Source organism: Colletes latitarsis, chromosome 8, assembly GCF_051014445.1.
Source record: "Colletes latitarsis isolate SP2378_abdomen chromosome 8, iyColLati1, whole genome shotgun sequence".
Taxonomy (NCBI): Eukaryota; Metazoa; Arthropoda; class Insecta; order Hymenoptera; family Colletidae; genus Colletes; species Colletes latitarsis.
Window position 1 is genome coordinate 15,850,474 of NC_135141.1, and position 17,192 is coordinate 15,867,665.

The 17,192-nt window shown below is 40.2% G+C and overlaps 1 protein-coding gene across 13 annotated transcripts in view; it reads right to left on the reverse strand.

The window, feature by feature from the left end:
* Sei (potassium voltage-gated channel seizure) overlaps positions 1–17,192 on the reverse strand; it is a 414,656-nt gene that overhangs the window by 111,644 nt on the left and 285,820 nt on the right. The window contains exon 1 of one of the 13 annotated variants that reach the window (XM_076772058.1): positions 4,222–5,479. The exons of the other annotated variants lie outside the window; for them this stretch is intronic. Within the exon in view, the coding sequence (XP_076628173.1) occupies positions 4,222–4,479 (258 nt within the window). The 5' untranslated portion in view covers positions 4,480–5,479. Of the gene's footprint in view, positions 1–4,221; positions 5,480–17,192 lie in introns of those variants that run through there. 13 annotated transcript variants of the gene reach the window in all.

Consider the following 17,192-nt stretch of genomic DNA (forward strand, 5'->3'; position numbering starts at 1 on the left):
TTAGATCCGGTGACTGTGAAGGCCAATCCAGCACATCAATGTGATTTTCTTCTTTCCACGCAGTACAGAGTCGACTTCGGTGTTTTGGGTCGTCGTCTTCTTGTAGTAGCCAGTATTTGTTCTTCCTTATAAACCACCTTTTGGCGGATGTTAACAAAGCTCTCTGATAGATTTCAACCATTTTAGCAGCGTTTAAATTGTCCGTGAATATGTGTAAAGTGCCGAATCCCTGCTTCGAGAAACAACCCCAAACATGCACCTTTACCGGGTGTTTAACGGTCCGCTGGATAAGTTTATTGGCGTGGGTACACCAGGTATGGGTGATGGAAGAACGTGCCCAAAATGAAGCTTCGTCAGAAAAAATTACATTGTCCCAATTGCGAGCCAAATTCTCTTTCGCCCAAGCGAGTCTTTTCTCGACATGTTTCTTGGATAGTAACGGTTTCTTTATTGTATAATAATCGTCTTCGTATAGTATCACATGATATATTCAAACCCTTCTTACAGAAAACTGCTTGTCCACCACGTAAGGATAAACGTGGATTTTTCTCGAATTCTCGTAAAATCAATTTGTCTTCTTTTTTTGACGTCTTCGGCGTAGTGCCCCGATCTGGCAGGTCATCGATATTTTTTACCTCCAAACATCGTTTCACCCACTTACTAACGAATGTCTTGGACTTCTTCATGTATTTAGAAGCCGCTGTGTAGGACATTTTTGGTCCTTTAGGATGAGAACACAGAAACACTGCTTCGTAACGTGATGCGTACGCGGCACTCATGGTGAAATATGTACTTCTACGATCAAGCTTGGGTAAAAACTGAGGATTTCTATACAAAGCATTTTAGGGAAAAGCCCAAGTTACCTGCTCGAGGTGGAATCCCCCCTCCCCCGGTTCACAGAAAAAGATTTTGCCGTACACGCTCTTGTCAAACAGACTGTAAAAGTCTTACTCGAGTCTTTAATATCTTAATTTACCTGCTTATAATATACGTATCTAGAAAATAGTAAGATGTCATGTAGAGTCGGTCCCAACCCTCGAGAGTTTAGTTTACGACCTCGCTATAGCGTGGCCCGAACTATACACGTGTGGTTTGATACGCGTCCAACTGACAGTCCCTTATCGCCTTTTACTCGACGTTTCAGTTATAAATCAAATAAAATTTTACTCTTATCGTTACAATTATTATTCAGTGCTTAACTTTTCAAATACTTAACCTGCAAATAATTGTTTTTCATCTCGGAGAACACACTTCATTTATGCGAATGATTAACAAGACTCGACGTCGGGCGTAAAATGTAGCTTTTTCTACAGACGTTTGCGACGACCACTAATTTAGTATTGAAACGAAAAATTCTTAATTTTCAATGTGAACTAATTTCGATTCAAATAAAAATAGAAATGTGTGCAAAGAAAGTGGCCGCCAATTAAAGACAGTCGTGAATTTTAAGTGTGATTTCTTAATTTGGCATTACAATAAATTGCGAATAAAGTAGTTTAAAATAAATTTGGACCGACGTTAACAGAATTTCATTCACGTTTCTCCATTATTAACACATTGCTATAGTGGTCACTGAATGGTTTAAGTTATTTCATTTAATTTTGTTGGAAATATCTTAAAACATATTTACATTATATTATACGTACAAGGAAGCAAATAAATATAATTTTTTGTATTATCCCTTTCAAAAGGAAAATATTTTATTTCACAATTTAAATTACCAAAAAAAATATTCTGTCAGTGATATATCATGGAGTCCAAAAATAAAAGTATTCTATTTCCAGAATTTATTATTTAAAATATCTTCATCGTGTCACATTATCCAATGAAACTCCCAGACATTGTCAAATACAACTAGTTTTCCTAATATTAAAAATAACTATGCCACGTGTCCGAAAACTGGAGCATGTCTAATTATTAGGGACAGCGTACGATGATTAATACTGTGAAATGGAAATAAAATAAAGATTTCCTGTCATTTAGTCCGGGAGTGTACTCCATAAACTTTAACGACCCCATAGTGTATGAGACGAATACGATCGTAGCGTGCAAAATAAGAAAGATCAAAGACTGACGCTCGTGGAAACATCTCGTGTCTTTGAGCAGGTTGGTATTACACCAGAATGCATATATGCGTTCTGGAAATAGCGTAAATACGAGCACTGCCGCCGAGAAGACGGAGATGGGTGTTTATTCTCTTGGCTGTAACCAACGTGTCGATTCAAGTCATCGATAGTGTTTCCTGAGAAAACAACGCCAAGAAAATCGACGTTTAACCGAACAACGTAACCGACTACGATTTAGCGACCGGGTTGCTATCGGGAACGCGAGGGCGATTACGTTAACGAGGTCAAAGACATTGTTCCTTCTTTCGAAGAAACGAGCCTCGATCGTTCCTTCCACGGCATAATGATAACTTGCCAAAGTAGGCCGTATCAATAGCCGCGTACTGTTACGAGCACGCGAAATATCAAAGGACAAGTTCTCGATTACGAAAGATAAATCGAGGCCAGTAACTTTTGCAAGATTGTCGTAAGTCAATAGGGCTGAAAGAAAGTTTCAGGTGGTTGCGTCGAACTCGCCAAGGAGGGGCTTAGGGGATCGAACGTGTGTTGAAGAATCGTCGACGGAGTTCAGCACGACCCTGCAAACACTTAATTAATTCGACAGACACTTGACTCGAGGGTCAGGTTTTTCGAGTGTCGGTGTTTTTGCGACAAAACTTGGCTACAGAACGAAAGACAAATACAATGAAAAGTTAAGAAAGCTTGCATATCCCATCGACAAGGGAATAAAATTATATCCCAAAGCAAAGAAACCTCTCGTAAGAAGTTCCTTCTAGAGCAGAGAAAAGTAGACTACGATCGTTGGCGTTCTATTGTTCGATCATCTGTGTGGACGCGAACTGCTGTAGCAGATTGAAACGCAAAAGTCTTGCCAAGTGGCTCTTTACAGCTGATTCTGAAAGCACGTATTGTGCAAGATTCAATAGCGGTTCGATTGCAAGACCAAATCAATTCCACAAGTGAACTTACAGCAAATATGGGATTTGAGAATAGATCGTACGGTATACATAACTTAACTGCGAATAGAGTCAATTTAGAATATTGCAGGACGTCTCCGTTTGCTCAAGGAATCTTCCAAAGGTAAACACAGTAATTTCTAGGATCACTCGCAGGGCTCAGCTTCAATTCAGTCATACAAGTATTACAGTTTTCAATTACGTTTCTGATGACTTACTAATCTGAACGTCGTGTTTTTCTTTACCAAATGTTTAAGAAATGCTGGTAATATATTCATGGATCGTTCAACAACGAGCAAACATTATTCAAATATTTTATCGAAACAACTGATTAAAAACTAAGATTCGAATTAAGGTGTCAAGTATATAATAACGAAATTAGGGCAATGTGAATGGTGCTCGAATTGTCTACGCCTGTAAAAATATGAAAAAGGTTCATTAGTTCTGAATCCTAAGACCTTTACAAGACAATTCTCGAGGAACTGGGCCAACTGTATTATAAAGTTTAGTCGACTAAAAAATTTCAGTCGTATTTAACGTCTATCGGATCCCCGCTGGGCGACAGTTAGGCCACATAATAAACAATTTTTTACAATTCAAATGGAAGAACTAAGCTTCCAAAGCAAGTGGTTTCAGCGGGATGATTAAAGGTAAAATTTCCAGAGGATTCACTCTTCCCTTTTAACGACCTCGCCCGACCATCTAGATCGCGCGACTTAACTGCTCCAGTCTTCCCTTTATGGGGCTATCTTAAAAGCGACGTGTACGCCAATAAACTAAACACAATTAAGCAGCTATGGCGAACATACCTTCCGAAACCTGTAAAAAGGAAATGAAATATGCAATCGAGACAGCTCGTACTTGACATCTTCCTGACGTTATATTTCATAAACAATTCCCAAGTATCGATAAATTGTGTTCAATCGGTGATATACTGCCTACCCTGTAGAAAGTGTTGGACGGATAGAAGGTCGGAATAAAAGGAAAGAAGATCGTTAGGACAAGCATCGTAACGCGGAATAAGTTTTCCAAGTGATTGTTAGCAAGTAAAAGGCAAATATGGAGTGTCTTTCTTGCGAGCAAGTATTGTAAAGAGTCCGAGACCGCGCATGTTCTATAGTGCGAGCCACTTCGGAGAATGCAAAGAGAAGTGGGCCTTAATTAATGCGGTAAACATCTTAATCAACTATAAAGAATACCTCTGCCTTGAGAGCACCCTTCAGCGGCTTGGCTTGCGGTCCTCCGTTTTCCAGTAAGAGACTCTTGGTACTACCACCCTTGACCCTGACGCTGCTCCATCTTTGTCGCGGCACATCGGTCACCCTTTCGGTTTTCTCCCCCTCCTTCAACGATCCACCTTTAACACGCAGCGCGCCGAGCACCGCCGGTGTCACAGGGACTTCCAATTGCCCCAAGAGATGCTCCGACATCGCTCGAGGGGACTTTATGCAGGTCATCGTCGTCGGGGCGAGCGTGTTTGCCGAGGATACCGACTTGACCAGCAGATCCTTGCCCTCCTTCGTCCAAGATGAGATCTTCCTACCGAGGGACAAAGCGTTGGGCGCGGAGGACAGATCGACCGCGAGATTCTCCTTGTCCGGGCGAAGCTCGTCGCAGTCGCGTACGTCCTCGGACGGGGACTTGATCGTCGACGAGTCGAAGGAAACGTTCTCCCTGAGACCGAGGAAACGATCACCGGCCACGAAATGTTCCCTCGCGGTCGACGAAGCAGCTACGATCTTCCTTCTCGCGCCAAACTTGGTTAACCTGTTCCTGCAAACCGTCAACGGAGTTCTGGCGCCCTCTATCAACGCGTCTCTCTCCTCCGACGATAGCTCGCTCTCCTCTTGGAAGTCCGACGAAGTACTGTCACTGATTCTGCTGACGAACCGGCCCCCGGACGTTCCAGCCTCCTTCCTAACCAGTTCCAACGAAACGTTCTCGATCGGGCGGCGAGACAGTCCCGGTAGATCGCGGTCGTAAGAGGAGGAACTGGTCGAAGTCGTTCCAGCCTCCGTGAACACCCTCGCCGTGCCGTTTACGGACGCTGACTTGGCCAGGAAGCCCCACTTTCGTCGTGCTTCCTGCTGAGCGCGAGACTTGTCGGTCTCCGACAACGGCCAGGAAGCCTGTTCCTGACGCTTCGCGGCCTGCGGCGACCACTCGGACGAATTCCTGCTGTCGGCGATGACGTTCGATTCTTCTTTCACGGGTCTAGCACCCTCGTCCGAGATACTAGACTCCGCGACACTCGAGTCCTGTTGTTTAGCTGACACGGACTTGAACGGGATCTGCTTCCTCCTTATCACCACCGGAGGCGGCAGACGATGGGTCGGCCGGCCAGCCGTCTCCAATTGACCTTTCACCGATCTCAGTGCTATCTGCTCTTCCCTCGAGGGTAATCCCGGAGGCTGGGACTTGGACAGTTTTTCCTTGAACAGCTGAATTTTGACGGAGTGTTCGTTGACCTATTTCACACTGGGATCCTCGTATCCTCGAGGATCTCTCGGTCGCGATCGACTTTCTTCTCGGTACGCTTATCGTACAGAGGCTCACGGGTTTCTAGCTCCCCGCTACGAGTAAATACAAAAAGTGTTTCTAGTCTAGTACTTTGACGTTTTTGAAAGACAGTTGGGTATCTTTGCTGCGAGTCTTGTGCTAGGCAGCGTTTACGTTCTCGGGTGATTCTTTTGGTTGTTTAATGTATTTACGCGATACGTTGATTCAGGCCTGCGGTCATTAGACCCGCGGATCCCTCGATTAACGTCCGATTCGCGGTGGCTTCGTTACTCCAAGTAGATCCGACCGTTTACGATTATCCGCTTAATCGTTTATTACTTACGACGATCTCTCGTTAACCTAAAAGTTAAATCGCGCAAAACTTGTGTCAGTTCCTGGCATCGTTGTCCTTGCCTAGCTGATCGTTGGACAGGTTGACGAGTCGTTTGTTCTTCTCTTAAAACATCGGTATAAAATGTAAAAGGGTCGTTGACTTAAACTTAACGTTTAATCGCCCGCCTGATCTGCGAGAATTAATAATTAGTAATTAGTAATACGAAATGGATGGAACACGACGACAGTCTCAGTTGGAAAATAATGACTTTCTCAAGTGTCAGTCTCGATCACGATTTTTATTATATTCTTTGTCTCTCTCCGGCTCGCAGCATTCACCCAGCCTATCTACGGTTCGTCTTTTACCTTCTCTGTCTCCGTTTCTCCGTGCTTCTCCCTACTCCAGCCCCGTTTCGGCTTGCTCTCGCCTTTCACGGAAATATTACGCAATGCGCAAGCACGATATTGCAAAAAGAAAAAAAAATACACGAGAAAAACAAAGGGCCTTCGCGTCTTCGTTCCTTCTTCTCTTTCCGCTCTTCCTTTGTCTCCTCTTTTCGAAAGTTGCTCGCTGGCTCGGCAACGCGATCGACGATCGAACAACGATCCTCAACGAGACGCGTGTACGAGCGGAAGCTTCAAAGTCCCGTCGAACGTTCTGTATGTCGTCGCGAGGCGCGAAACACCGATCCACTGCGAGCAAAGCCTTCGATGGATTTGGCACAAGATAATACTGACGAATTCTCCGCGGATGCACGAGGTTCCATCGTTAATATCCTCGCTGATCTGGACTACGCACCATGCTTCCCCGACGCAGAGTCTAACACTCCCTGGCGGCCTTGTTTCAGCGGCCGGGATGTTCCCCGCGCGAGTCCAAGGCTAACGCGAATTCCACGCAGCCGACGATCGATTTACCTCGTGAACGTGGACGAAACTCCGACGGTTCCTCTTATCCTTCCACCCGTGACGGCAGCGAGAAACGTTTATATCGGAAGGAAGCGAATCAACCGATCACTGCACTCCAACAACCAGCATCGATCTCTCGCCTCGCCGCGACGTATTCTTCCGGTTCGACGTACCCGCTCGGACCTCGTGTCGTTCGCATTCTTCACCCAGCGGGTATCTCGACCGTTCGCATAGAGAGCCCGCGTTAATCTCGCGCGTCGCTCTGCTGTCGATCGTTTGACGGGACGGAGGACGCGGGAACGATGCCGAGCGAGTCCATGTCGCGTGCCGGACCGATAAACAAACAACGGTGCGTCTTGGGATGCTCAGCGGACGTCGAGATAGTCTCGGGCGCAGCTACACGTAGCTTCTAGGCTCATGTTGCGTTGGGGATGGCTCGTTCCATTTGCACCACCGAGCGAACTTTGAACCGAGTTAAGGGAGGTCGGAGGACGCGCTACGGCCGCGTCCCCGGCTCCAGGTCGTCTGGACTGCCTCCGCGGGCAACATTCCTGTCCCCTCCGAAATAGAATCTGGATAAAGCACCACTACCGTTTGCTCTCTCCTGGCGCAGCGTGCGAGCCGCTCTCGTCCCGGAGGCAGCCGTGTCCTCAGCGTTGCTATCTGATACGCGCCGTGCCGCCACCGACGCCGAGCCACCGACGACGACCCACCTGTACTTACGCTTATTGATTCGCGAGCGTACCGACGCGGCGCCTCTGCGCCTGTGCGCCCGAGCGGAGATTCTGCGCGGCCGGCCAGCCCCCCGTTCTGCCATTCGACTGCACAATGTGCAGTCGCGCGCTCCGCGACTTCGCCCTTTCTTCGTCTCGGCCGCTTGCGCCGATTTTTTACCCCAAAACAATCTGCCCCAGATTCTTTTTTCGGGGAACTTGACATTTGTATTCCCGCGCCTTTTATCCGCCAACTACAAACGTTCTTGCCCCCAACTTTTCAACTCTTGCCGAACACGCTTCACTCCGTCTCGAAGGCTCCAGCTTTTTCTACCGACCAAACTTTCGACTTTCTTTGCTTTTCTTTGCCAGCGGGAGGCTGTTTTCCTCTCGACGCGCTCGGGCACAGTCTGACCTACATTCTCTCGAGGATCTAAGAGTTTGCATTGTCGCGGATGTTGCTGCCCCGAGTGTTCTTCAAATTCTCGCTTGTCCTATTTCACTTCAATTTGCATCTAACGCAGACTTCTCGCGGTAGGCGACCAATTCTGTTTACTTGCGCTTAAAATATTAGGCTGGGGAAAAAGAAATCCATTATTTTTCACCTAGATGGTTGTAGTGATACATATTTCGTAAAGTATTGGTCAAACAAATTGAGATTTGTGATCGTTGGAGAAGTGATATTCCGCAGTAAAAGAAATTCTTTTACAGTTTTCTGGTTGGTCGATTCAATTGTGGAAGTTAACAAAGAGATTTCGATTCGGTATATTTTACGATTTTTGCTTCGATAAAGGCGAAAATGCAAGCCAGGCGGTTGAAATTATGAATGGTGTTTATGGTCCCGATATTCTCATAGCCAATGTCGAAAATGTCGACAAAATCATGGAAATGATCGAAGTATACCGATATGTTAGCAGTCGTATCACCGTCCAGGAGCTAAAGATCGACCTCAAAACAGTTTTAAATCATTTGTATAAAGCTGGATTCAAAAAGAAGCTCGATGTTTGGGTGCCACACGAATTGACGCAAAAAAACATGACAGATCGAATTTTCATCTGCGAAGTCTTGGCTAAACGGAACGAAATCGAATGGCAACAAGTTATAAAACAAAACGGTACATATTTGAACATGAAAAAAATGGATTTCTTTTTCCCCAACCTAATACACAGGGTGTTCGGCCACCCCTGGGAAAAATTTTAATGGGGGATTCTAGAGGCCAAAATAAGACGAAAATCAAGAATACCAATTTGTTGCTGGAAACTTCGTTAAAAAGTTATTAACAATTAAATTCAAAAATTTCAAATCGTTCTGGAAAAATTATTTTCGGTTGTGGGGGTCAATTACAATCATTTTTGGTGAATACACATACCTACGAAATCCTACCCACTTTCGAGAAAAAAATTCGTATAGGTATTGAAATTTTTAGACGAAATTAAAAAATTTCAAATCATACTAAAAAAATTATATTTAGTTACAGTGGGTAATTACAATTATTTTTGGTCATTGTACATACCCCAAAATCCTACTCAGTTTCGAGAAAAAAATTCCTTACCGAAAATATAATTTCTGGCCAGAAATGTCTGCCCGAATTTTCATGCGAATCTTTAAAACGTCATAACTTCTGAACGGATTGGACGATTTTAATGTTTAAAGAAGCAAACGACGCGTATTTTAGTGTAGAATATGTAGAAATTCTAAAAATATTCGAAAAGTTATTCCTTGACCCCGGAAAATGAGAAAAACCTCATAAAAATGGTCCAATTTTCAAACAGCCATAACTTCTACAATAGTGAATATAATTCAATGAAACTTTTTTCTGAAGTAGAGCTCGTGGGTACCTACAAAAAAGTGTTAGACAACTTTTCTGTAGGATGTCAAACAAAATTATTAAAAATGAAAAACTAATTTTTAAAGAAAATCGACAGGGGGGGTAGGTGCCTAAATTTTTCGACGGAAAAAAACATTTCAAATCGTTTTGGAAAAATTATTTTCGGTTGTGAGGGTCAATTACAATCATTTTTGGTGAATAGACATACCTACGAAATCCTTCCCACTTTCGAGAAAAAAATTCGTATAGGTATTGAAATTTTTAGACGAAATTAAAAAATTTCAAATCATACTAAAAAAATTATATTTAGTTACAGTGGGTAATTACAATTATTTTTGGTCATTATACATACCCCCGAATTCCTACTCAGTTTCGAGAAAAAAATTCCTTACCGAAAATATAATTTCTGGCCAGAAATGTCTGCCCGAATTTTCATGCGAATCTTTAAAACGTCATAACTTCTGAACAGATTGGACGATTTTAATGTTTAAAGAAGCAAACGACGCGTATTTTAGTGTAGAATATGTAATATGATTATTAGCAGCTCGATAAAAGCATTATGCTTTTTATTATTAGTGAATTATATATATTGAATTTCTTGATATCGATGATACTGTAACCGTTATAAATTGACAAATATACTTAAAATATTTCATTATAATTAAAAGTGACGAATATCTAAGAATAAGTCGATATTTGGGACTGTTGCTTGCCGTAAAATATTAGGGTGAGGAAAAAGAAATCCATTATTTTTCACCTAGATGGTTGTAGTGATACATATTTCGTAAAGTATCGGTCAAACAAATTGAGATTTGTGCTCGTTGGAAAAGTGACATTCCGCACTAAAAAAATTCTTTTACAGTTTTTTGGTTGGTCGATTCAGCTGTGAGTTATAGGATGTAAAAGAGGGAAATTAACCCTTTTAGTGCCAGGCATTTTGCGGAGTACATGCAAAGAATGTCACGGGCCGATTTGGATAAGGAATAAAATTCCGATTTCCTGGAGGAAAATTTTGCTATGTATTCTTGTGAAACTTAAAGAATATGGAATATAATGTTGTGCAGCAAAATTTTTAGTTATAAAATATGTCAATTTCTTTCCAAACCCATCATCGAGATACAAAAATATAATTTTACTACAAAAATTAAGGTGATTTTAATTTTTTATTGAATAAAAAGATTTTTATAATAAGAGAAATCAGCACCATTTACGAAAGAGATTTTGCGTTTCACTATTGATAGAATGAGAAAGAAATGGTTTTGCCACATAGCCGTGCATAGCAGTGGCACGGCCCGATAGATCGGCCCACTGGCACTAAAAGGGTTAACAAAGAGAAAAGTCGGTATATTTTACAATTTTTCTTTGATAAAGGCGAGAATTCAAGCTAGGCAGCTGAAATTGTGAATGGTGTTTATGACCTCGATACTGTCACAGCCAATTATGCGCAATTTTTTGTTTTGTTGATTCCGTTTTGGTATTTTCGATGTTAAAGATGCACTTTGCACGAGTAGGCTTGTCGTCCAAAATGTCGATAAAATCATGGAAATGATCGGAGAAGACCGACATGTTAGCAGTCGTATCATCGCCGAGAAGCTAAAACTCGACTATAAAATAGTTTCAAGTCATTTGCATAAAGCTGGATTCAAAAAGAAGCTCGATGTTTGGATGCGACACGAATTGACAGAAAAAACACGATGGATCGAATTTCTATGTGCGATGACTTGGTCAAACGGAATGAAATCGACCCATTTCTTAAACGGATGGTGACTGAAGATGAGAAATAGATCACACACGACAATATTGTGTGAAAATGATTGTGGTGAAAGCATGGTGAAGCGGCTCAAACGATGGTCAATGGGACTGGAAAGGTATCATTTACTATGAGCTGCTTCCACATGACCAAACACCAAATTCAGACCTCTGCTGTCAACAATTGGACCGTTTGAAGCTAGCGATCGACCAGAAGCGGCCAAAATTGGCCAACAAGAGAGGTGTTGTGCTCCATCAGGACAACACCAAGCTGCACCCGTCTATAGTGACTTGTCAAAAACTCCGGCAGCTTGGTTGGGAAGTTTTGATGCATCCACCTTATAGTCCGGACCTGGCACCAAGCGATTATCATTTTTTGTTGTAGTTGCAAAACTTCCTTAGTGATGAGAAATTGGTATCAAGAGAAGATTGTGAAAATCGCTTGGTCGAGTTTTTCGTCAATAGGTACCAAGACTTCTATGAGAGCGGCATTATGAAGTTACCTTTGAAATGCCAATAGACTATAAAACAAAATGGTACCTATTTAACCCAAGTCGGACAATCCAAATCATGTTAAAGTCTTGAAATAAACGTGAAAATAATGGATTTCTTTTTCCCCAACCTAGGTTTCTCAGTTCGTGAAATCAGCAAACTAACAATGCGAAGCTTTCGAGCCATCGGGTTTAATTCCGAACTCACTTTTCTTTTCACTTTTTCCGTCCCGATGCTTCATTGACGCGATCGATACTTTAAAGTATCCATTGTATTGCAATCGATCCCTTTAATCGCCACAATGCGCCGTGTAATAGCTGCCGTTCCGCAATGTCGATCTCCATTTCTACTCTTTTCCTTCCACTCTCGCGTTTCTCTCATACCACCTCTTGACAAACGATCCGTTCTGGACACTTGAGTAGCTTTACATCGGATCAACTTATTTCTTTTGTTGTGTGCCTCTCGTGGCAGGAAAGCTCTTCACGAGACGAGGATAAATGTATGTTAGCCGCTAGTTTCGAATCCACGCGTCGTTCGCTCCACCATTCCCCCAACGTTGCAAACATTATTTCCATAAAGTATATTATCTAGAATTATTCTCTGTTTTCTCGTATGCTCGGAACCGAGTTTCCTTCCAATTCCACAACTTCTTCGAAAGCAATTCCGTTAACGTCGGCTTTTTGATCGCCACGATACGACACAAAAGCTGACAATAAATATTCCTCTTGTTATTGCCGGCATTTCGTCGTCCAACTTTCCGACAAATGACGCATGTCCTGGATACAATGTCGATTCCGCGTGCCAATATCCTTCAGTTTCCGCTTCTTATCGAACGGACTCTCTGACCCTCTGATATTCGGGCTCTATTTATGCGCCAACATGATCTCATTATTCTTCTATTGTGCCTACGGTCTCGCATTATTCACGGCGTGCTCCCGTTGTTTTTTCAACGCGCGAGAAAATTGCATCGGGAATCCGTATCGCGACGTCACCTTTAAATCTCGTTCCCTCGAGCACGCGACCTTTGTCTTCTTCGCGAAAAGACTTTTGCGAATCAATTAAAGCCGCGCCAGTACAGCTTCTCTCCTTTCTTTGTTCTAGCTGCGACCATACTTTCAATAGAGTCGCAAAACCAATGGAATTTTCCAAAACTCTCAGACCCACTTCGACGCACGAATATTTTGGAAACAGTTCAATCGCACGTTCGAAACACAAAGAACACTGAAAAAATATGCTTAGTTCTCACCAACCACCCTCTGCCCTTTTCCTCGACTTTTTCACCTCTATTGTTCGTGACTATTCTTTCAGCCCACTTCTTTTGAGAGCACTTTCCACGATTTCCCCAATTTTCAACATCTCGTTCCGACCATATCTAATTACACGCCTACAACTTCGGTTCCTTTCAGTTGACTTCGTTAGAAAACCAGGACCAGAAGACCCTCGGCTAATACTGATTTTATCTAATATTTTGAATCTTTTTAATTTTATATAAACGTCAAATTAATATTTATTATGTATGAAAGAACACTTTGATGCAATGTGTCTTGAACGTAGGTTTCTATCCTTTCAATTTTTGTTATATTTTTATTTAATTTATTATCACGCAAAGTATTCGTGGTATAACTGGTGTGGAGATGATTCTTCACGGAAAAATAAGATAAAAATGTAGAATAAAATATTTTTTACGATGCTTCTTGTTCGAGATAATGCTACTTGAAAATTTGTCGGATTTGCGTATGATTAAATACGATTTGACTGTCGAGTCTGTCCATTACTTATTACAAGTCGAACTCTATTACACGCGACTCCATAAATATTCAAACTCCATTTTCTCGGAAACGATGCTTCGTATGAAAGAATTGTTCGACTTATTTCTTTACAAGAAATTGCCCAAAGTGAGCAATTTTAATATATCAATGCGAATTATTGAGACATCTTTTCATACAACGGATAGTTTACGAGCAATTCATATTTATGAATGCAAATCGCACACATATGTATATACAATGTAGAACGAGTCTCGTACTTGACAACTTCAAAGAACTCATAAATTATTTACTCTACGGAAAAATGTTTCATCAAGGAAAACATGCAATATTGCAATAAATGTTTCCTAACTTTTTTTATTTAGATATGTAGGCTAACTTCAGTTTTTTAAATAAAATCATTAACATTTCCCGAAATTGCGTCAAATAGGGTTTGAAATAGTTATCGAGATAGTTTTAAATAAATTACCCTGTATTAAAAAATACGTTAAATCAACATGATCGTTAGCAACTTCGTTTACAACGACAAGTCATATTTATAGAGTTTATAATATCCTAGTAATTATTTATTTTAGATCATTCTTGGTGTAATATATTTTTATTTGAAATTTGTTGTTATTAACCTTTGTATCTCGACAAAAAACAGTCATAAAAAATGTATTACAGTATTGTATGTTCCCATTGACACCATGCAACTTTCATATGAAACATTTTTTCATGCGGAAAGGAATTTATGAATTATTTGAAACTGTCTTGTTATGAGACTCGCTCTGTACATGGGAAAAATTATAATGGGGGATTCTAGAGGCCAAACTAAGACGAAAATTAAGGATACTAATTTGTTGATTGAGAATTCGTTAAAAAGTTATAGAAACATTTCCGGCAACACAGTATATTTTCGGTAAACAATTTTTTTCTCGAAAGTACGTAGGATTTCGAGGGTATGTCTATTCACTAAAAATGATTGTAATAGACTCCTGCAACCGAAAATAATTTTTTTAGGTCAATTTGAAAAATTTTTTTTTCGTTGAAACATTCATCACCTATTCGAATTTTTTTCTCGAAAGTGGATAGGATTTCGGGGATATGTCTATTCATAAAAAATGATTGTAATTGATCCCCGCAACAGAAAATAATTTTTTCAAAATAATCTGAAATTTTTTTTTCACCGAAAACTTTGGGCACCCAACCCCTGTTGATTTTTCTTAAAAATTCCTTTTTCATTTTTAGTAATTTTGTTTGACGCCCTACAGAAAAGTTGTCTTATACTTTTTTGTAGGTACCCATGAGCTCTACTTCAGAAAAAAGTTTCATTGCAATATATTCACTATTCTAGGAGATATGACCGTTTGAAAATTGGACCAAGTTTTGGGGGTTTTTCTTACTTTACGGTGTCAAGGAACAACTTTTTCAATATTGTTAGAATTTCTACATATTCTCAACTAAAATATGCGTTGTTTGCATTTCGAAACCTTAAAATCCTCCCATCCGTTCAGGAGTTATGACATTTTAAAGATTCGCATGAAATTTTCTGACCATAAATTACATTTTCGCTTAGGAATTTTTTTGTCGGAACTACGTAGGATTTTGAGGGTATGTGTATTGATAAAAAATGATTGTAATTGATCCCTGCAACTAAATATAATTTTTTTACAACGATTTGAAACACGTGAAATTTCAGGGAAATTATTCATTCATGATCAGACATTATATTTTCGGTAACGAATTTTTTTCTCGGAACTGCGTAGGATTTTGAGGGCATGTGTGTTGATAAAAAATGATTGTAATTGATCCCTGCAACTAAATATAATTTTTTTAGAACGATTTGAAACACGTAAAATTTCAGGGAAATTATTCATTCATGATCAGACATTATATTTTCGGTAACGAATTTTTTTCTCGAAACTGGGTAGGATTTCGGGGGTATGACTATTCACCAAAAATAATTGCAATTGAGCCCCGCAACCAAAAATAATTTTTTTAGAATCATTTGAAATTTTTTAATAACTTTTTAACGAAGCCACAATCAAGAAATTTATATTCTTGATTTTCGTTTTATTTTGGCCTCTAGAATCTTCCATTAATATCTTTCCCTGGGGTGGCGGAACACCCTGTAAGTACGCAAAAATTGATTTTTTAAAATGAATGATAACACTTCCCTCGAAGTAATATTTACACGTTTACGGGGAAGATGTAATAATCTAAATAAAAAGTAAAAATCTAATCTTGACATGATTATTACATATCAACTTTCATAAAAGAGTACATTCATTCACGATGAAATGCTATTATCGTTAATCAGGAAAATTAAAAATATTTAAATATCGATTATAATAAGAGTTTCATTTGCGTATTTGTCGAAACAATTATATTTCTACGAATATTAGTCAGTTATTATCGCGCGTAACAAGTTTCATAACTTCGCGAACTTCGTTGCAATAAAAATATATGGATCGTCCATTGCCTAGCAATGAAATCACGAATAGCGATTCAATTGGTCCAATTTTCCGCTCGTTAACCCACTGAAAGTCACAATGCAATCATCTTCGTAGAGATTTTATGAACCACATGTTATTCGATTTCCCATTTGCTGGTTGCGATGGTTCGATTTGGTGGAAAACGCTGCTCGCGCAATATCGTGTACGATGTTAAAACGGAGATGTTTGAACGAATCTCGCGTTCGTTTGGCGTTATAATTCTATTTACTTCAGCTCGAATAATTTTCCGAATATTTGCAAGAATTTAATTAGGGAAAACTGGACGTTAAATCATGTCACAGTTCGATCACAGTTTCTAATATGTTCACTCTGTTGCAGTGGAAATTCGTCTTTGGTTATACAGGGTGTTCGGCTACCCCTGGGAAAAATTTTAATGGGGGATTCTAGAGGCCAAAATAAGACGAAAATCAAGAATACCAATTTATTGATGGAGGCTTCGTTAAACAGTTATTAACGTTTAAAATTCCGCCGGTACTGAATTTCTTTCTAGAAAGTGAGTAGGATTTCGGGGGTACGTCTATTCACCAAAAATGATTGTAATTGACTCCTGTAATCGAAGATAATTTTTCCAAAACGATTTGAAATTTTTTAATTTTGTCGTAAATTTGTGTACCTTCTCGAATTTTTTTCTAGAAAGTGGGTAGGATTTCGGGGGTATGTCTATTCACCAAAAATGATTGTAATTGCCCCTCGTAACCGAAAAGAATTTTTCCAAAACGATTTGAATTTTTTTTTTCGTCGAGAGGCACCTAATTAGATTTTCGGTAAGGAATTTTTTTCTCGAAAATACGTGGGATTTCGGGGGTATGTGTAATGACCAAAAATGATTGTAATTGACCCCTGTAACCGAAAATAATTTTTCCAGAACGATTTGAAAAATTTTTTTTCGCCGAAAAATTTCAACACCTACCCGATTTTTTTTCTCGAAAGTGGGTAGGATTTCGGGGGTATGTCTATTCACAAAAAATGATCGTAATTGCCCCTCATAACCGAAAAGAATTTTTCCAAAACGATTTGAATTTTTTTTTTCGTCGAGAGGCACCTAGTTAGATTTTCGGTAAGGAATTTTTTTTCTTGAAAATACGTGGGATTTCGGGGGTATGTGTAATGACCAAAAATGATTGTAATTGATCCCCGCAACAGAAAATAATTTTTCCAGAACGATTTGAAAAATTTTTTTTCGCCGAAAAATTTCAACACCTACCCGATTTTTTTTCTCGAAAGTGGGTAGGATTTCGGGGGTATGTCTATTCACAAAAAATGATCGTAATTGCCCCTCGTAACCGAAAAGAATTTTTCCAAAACGATTTGAATTTTTTTTTTCGTCGAGAGGCACCTAATTAGATTTTCGGTAAGGAATTTTTTTTCTTGAAAATACGTGGGATT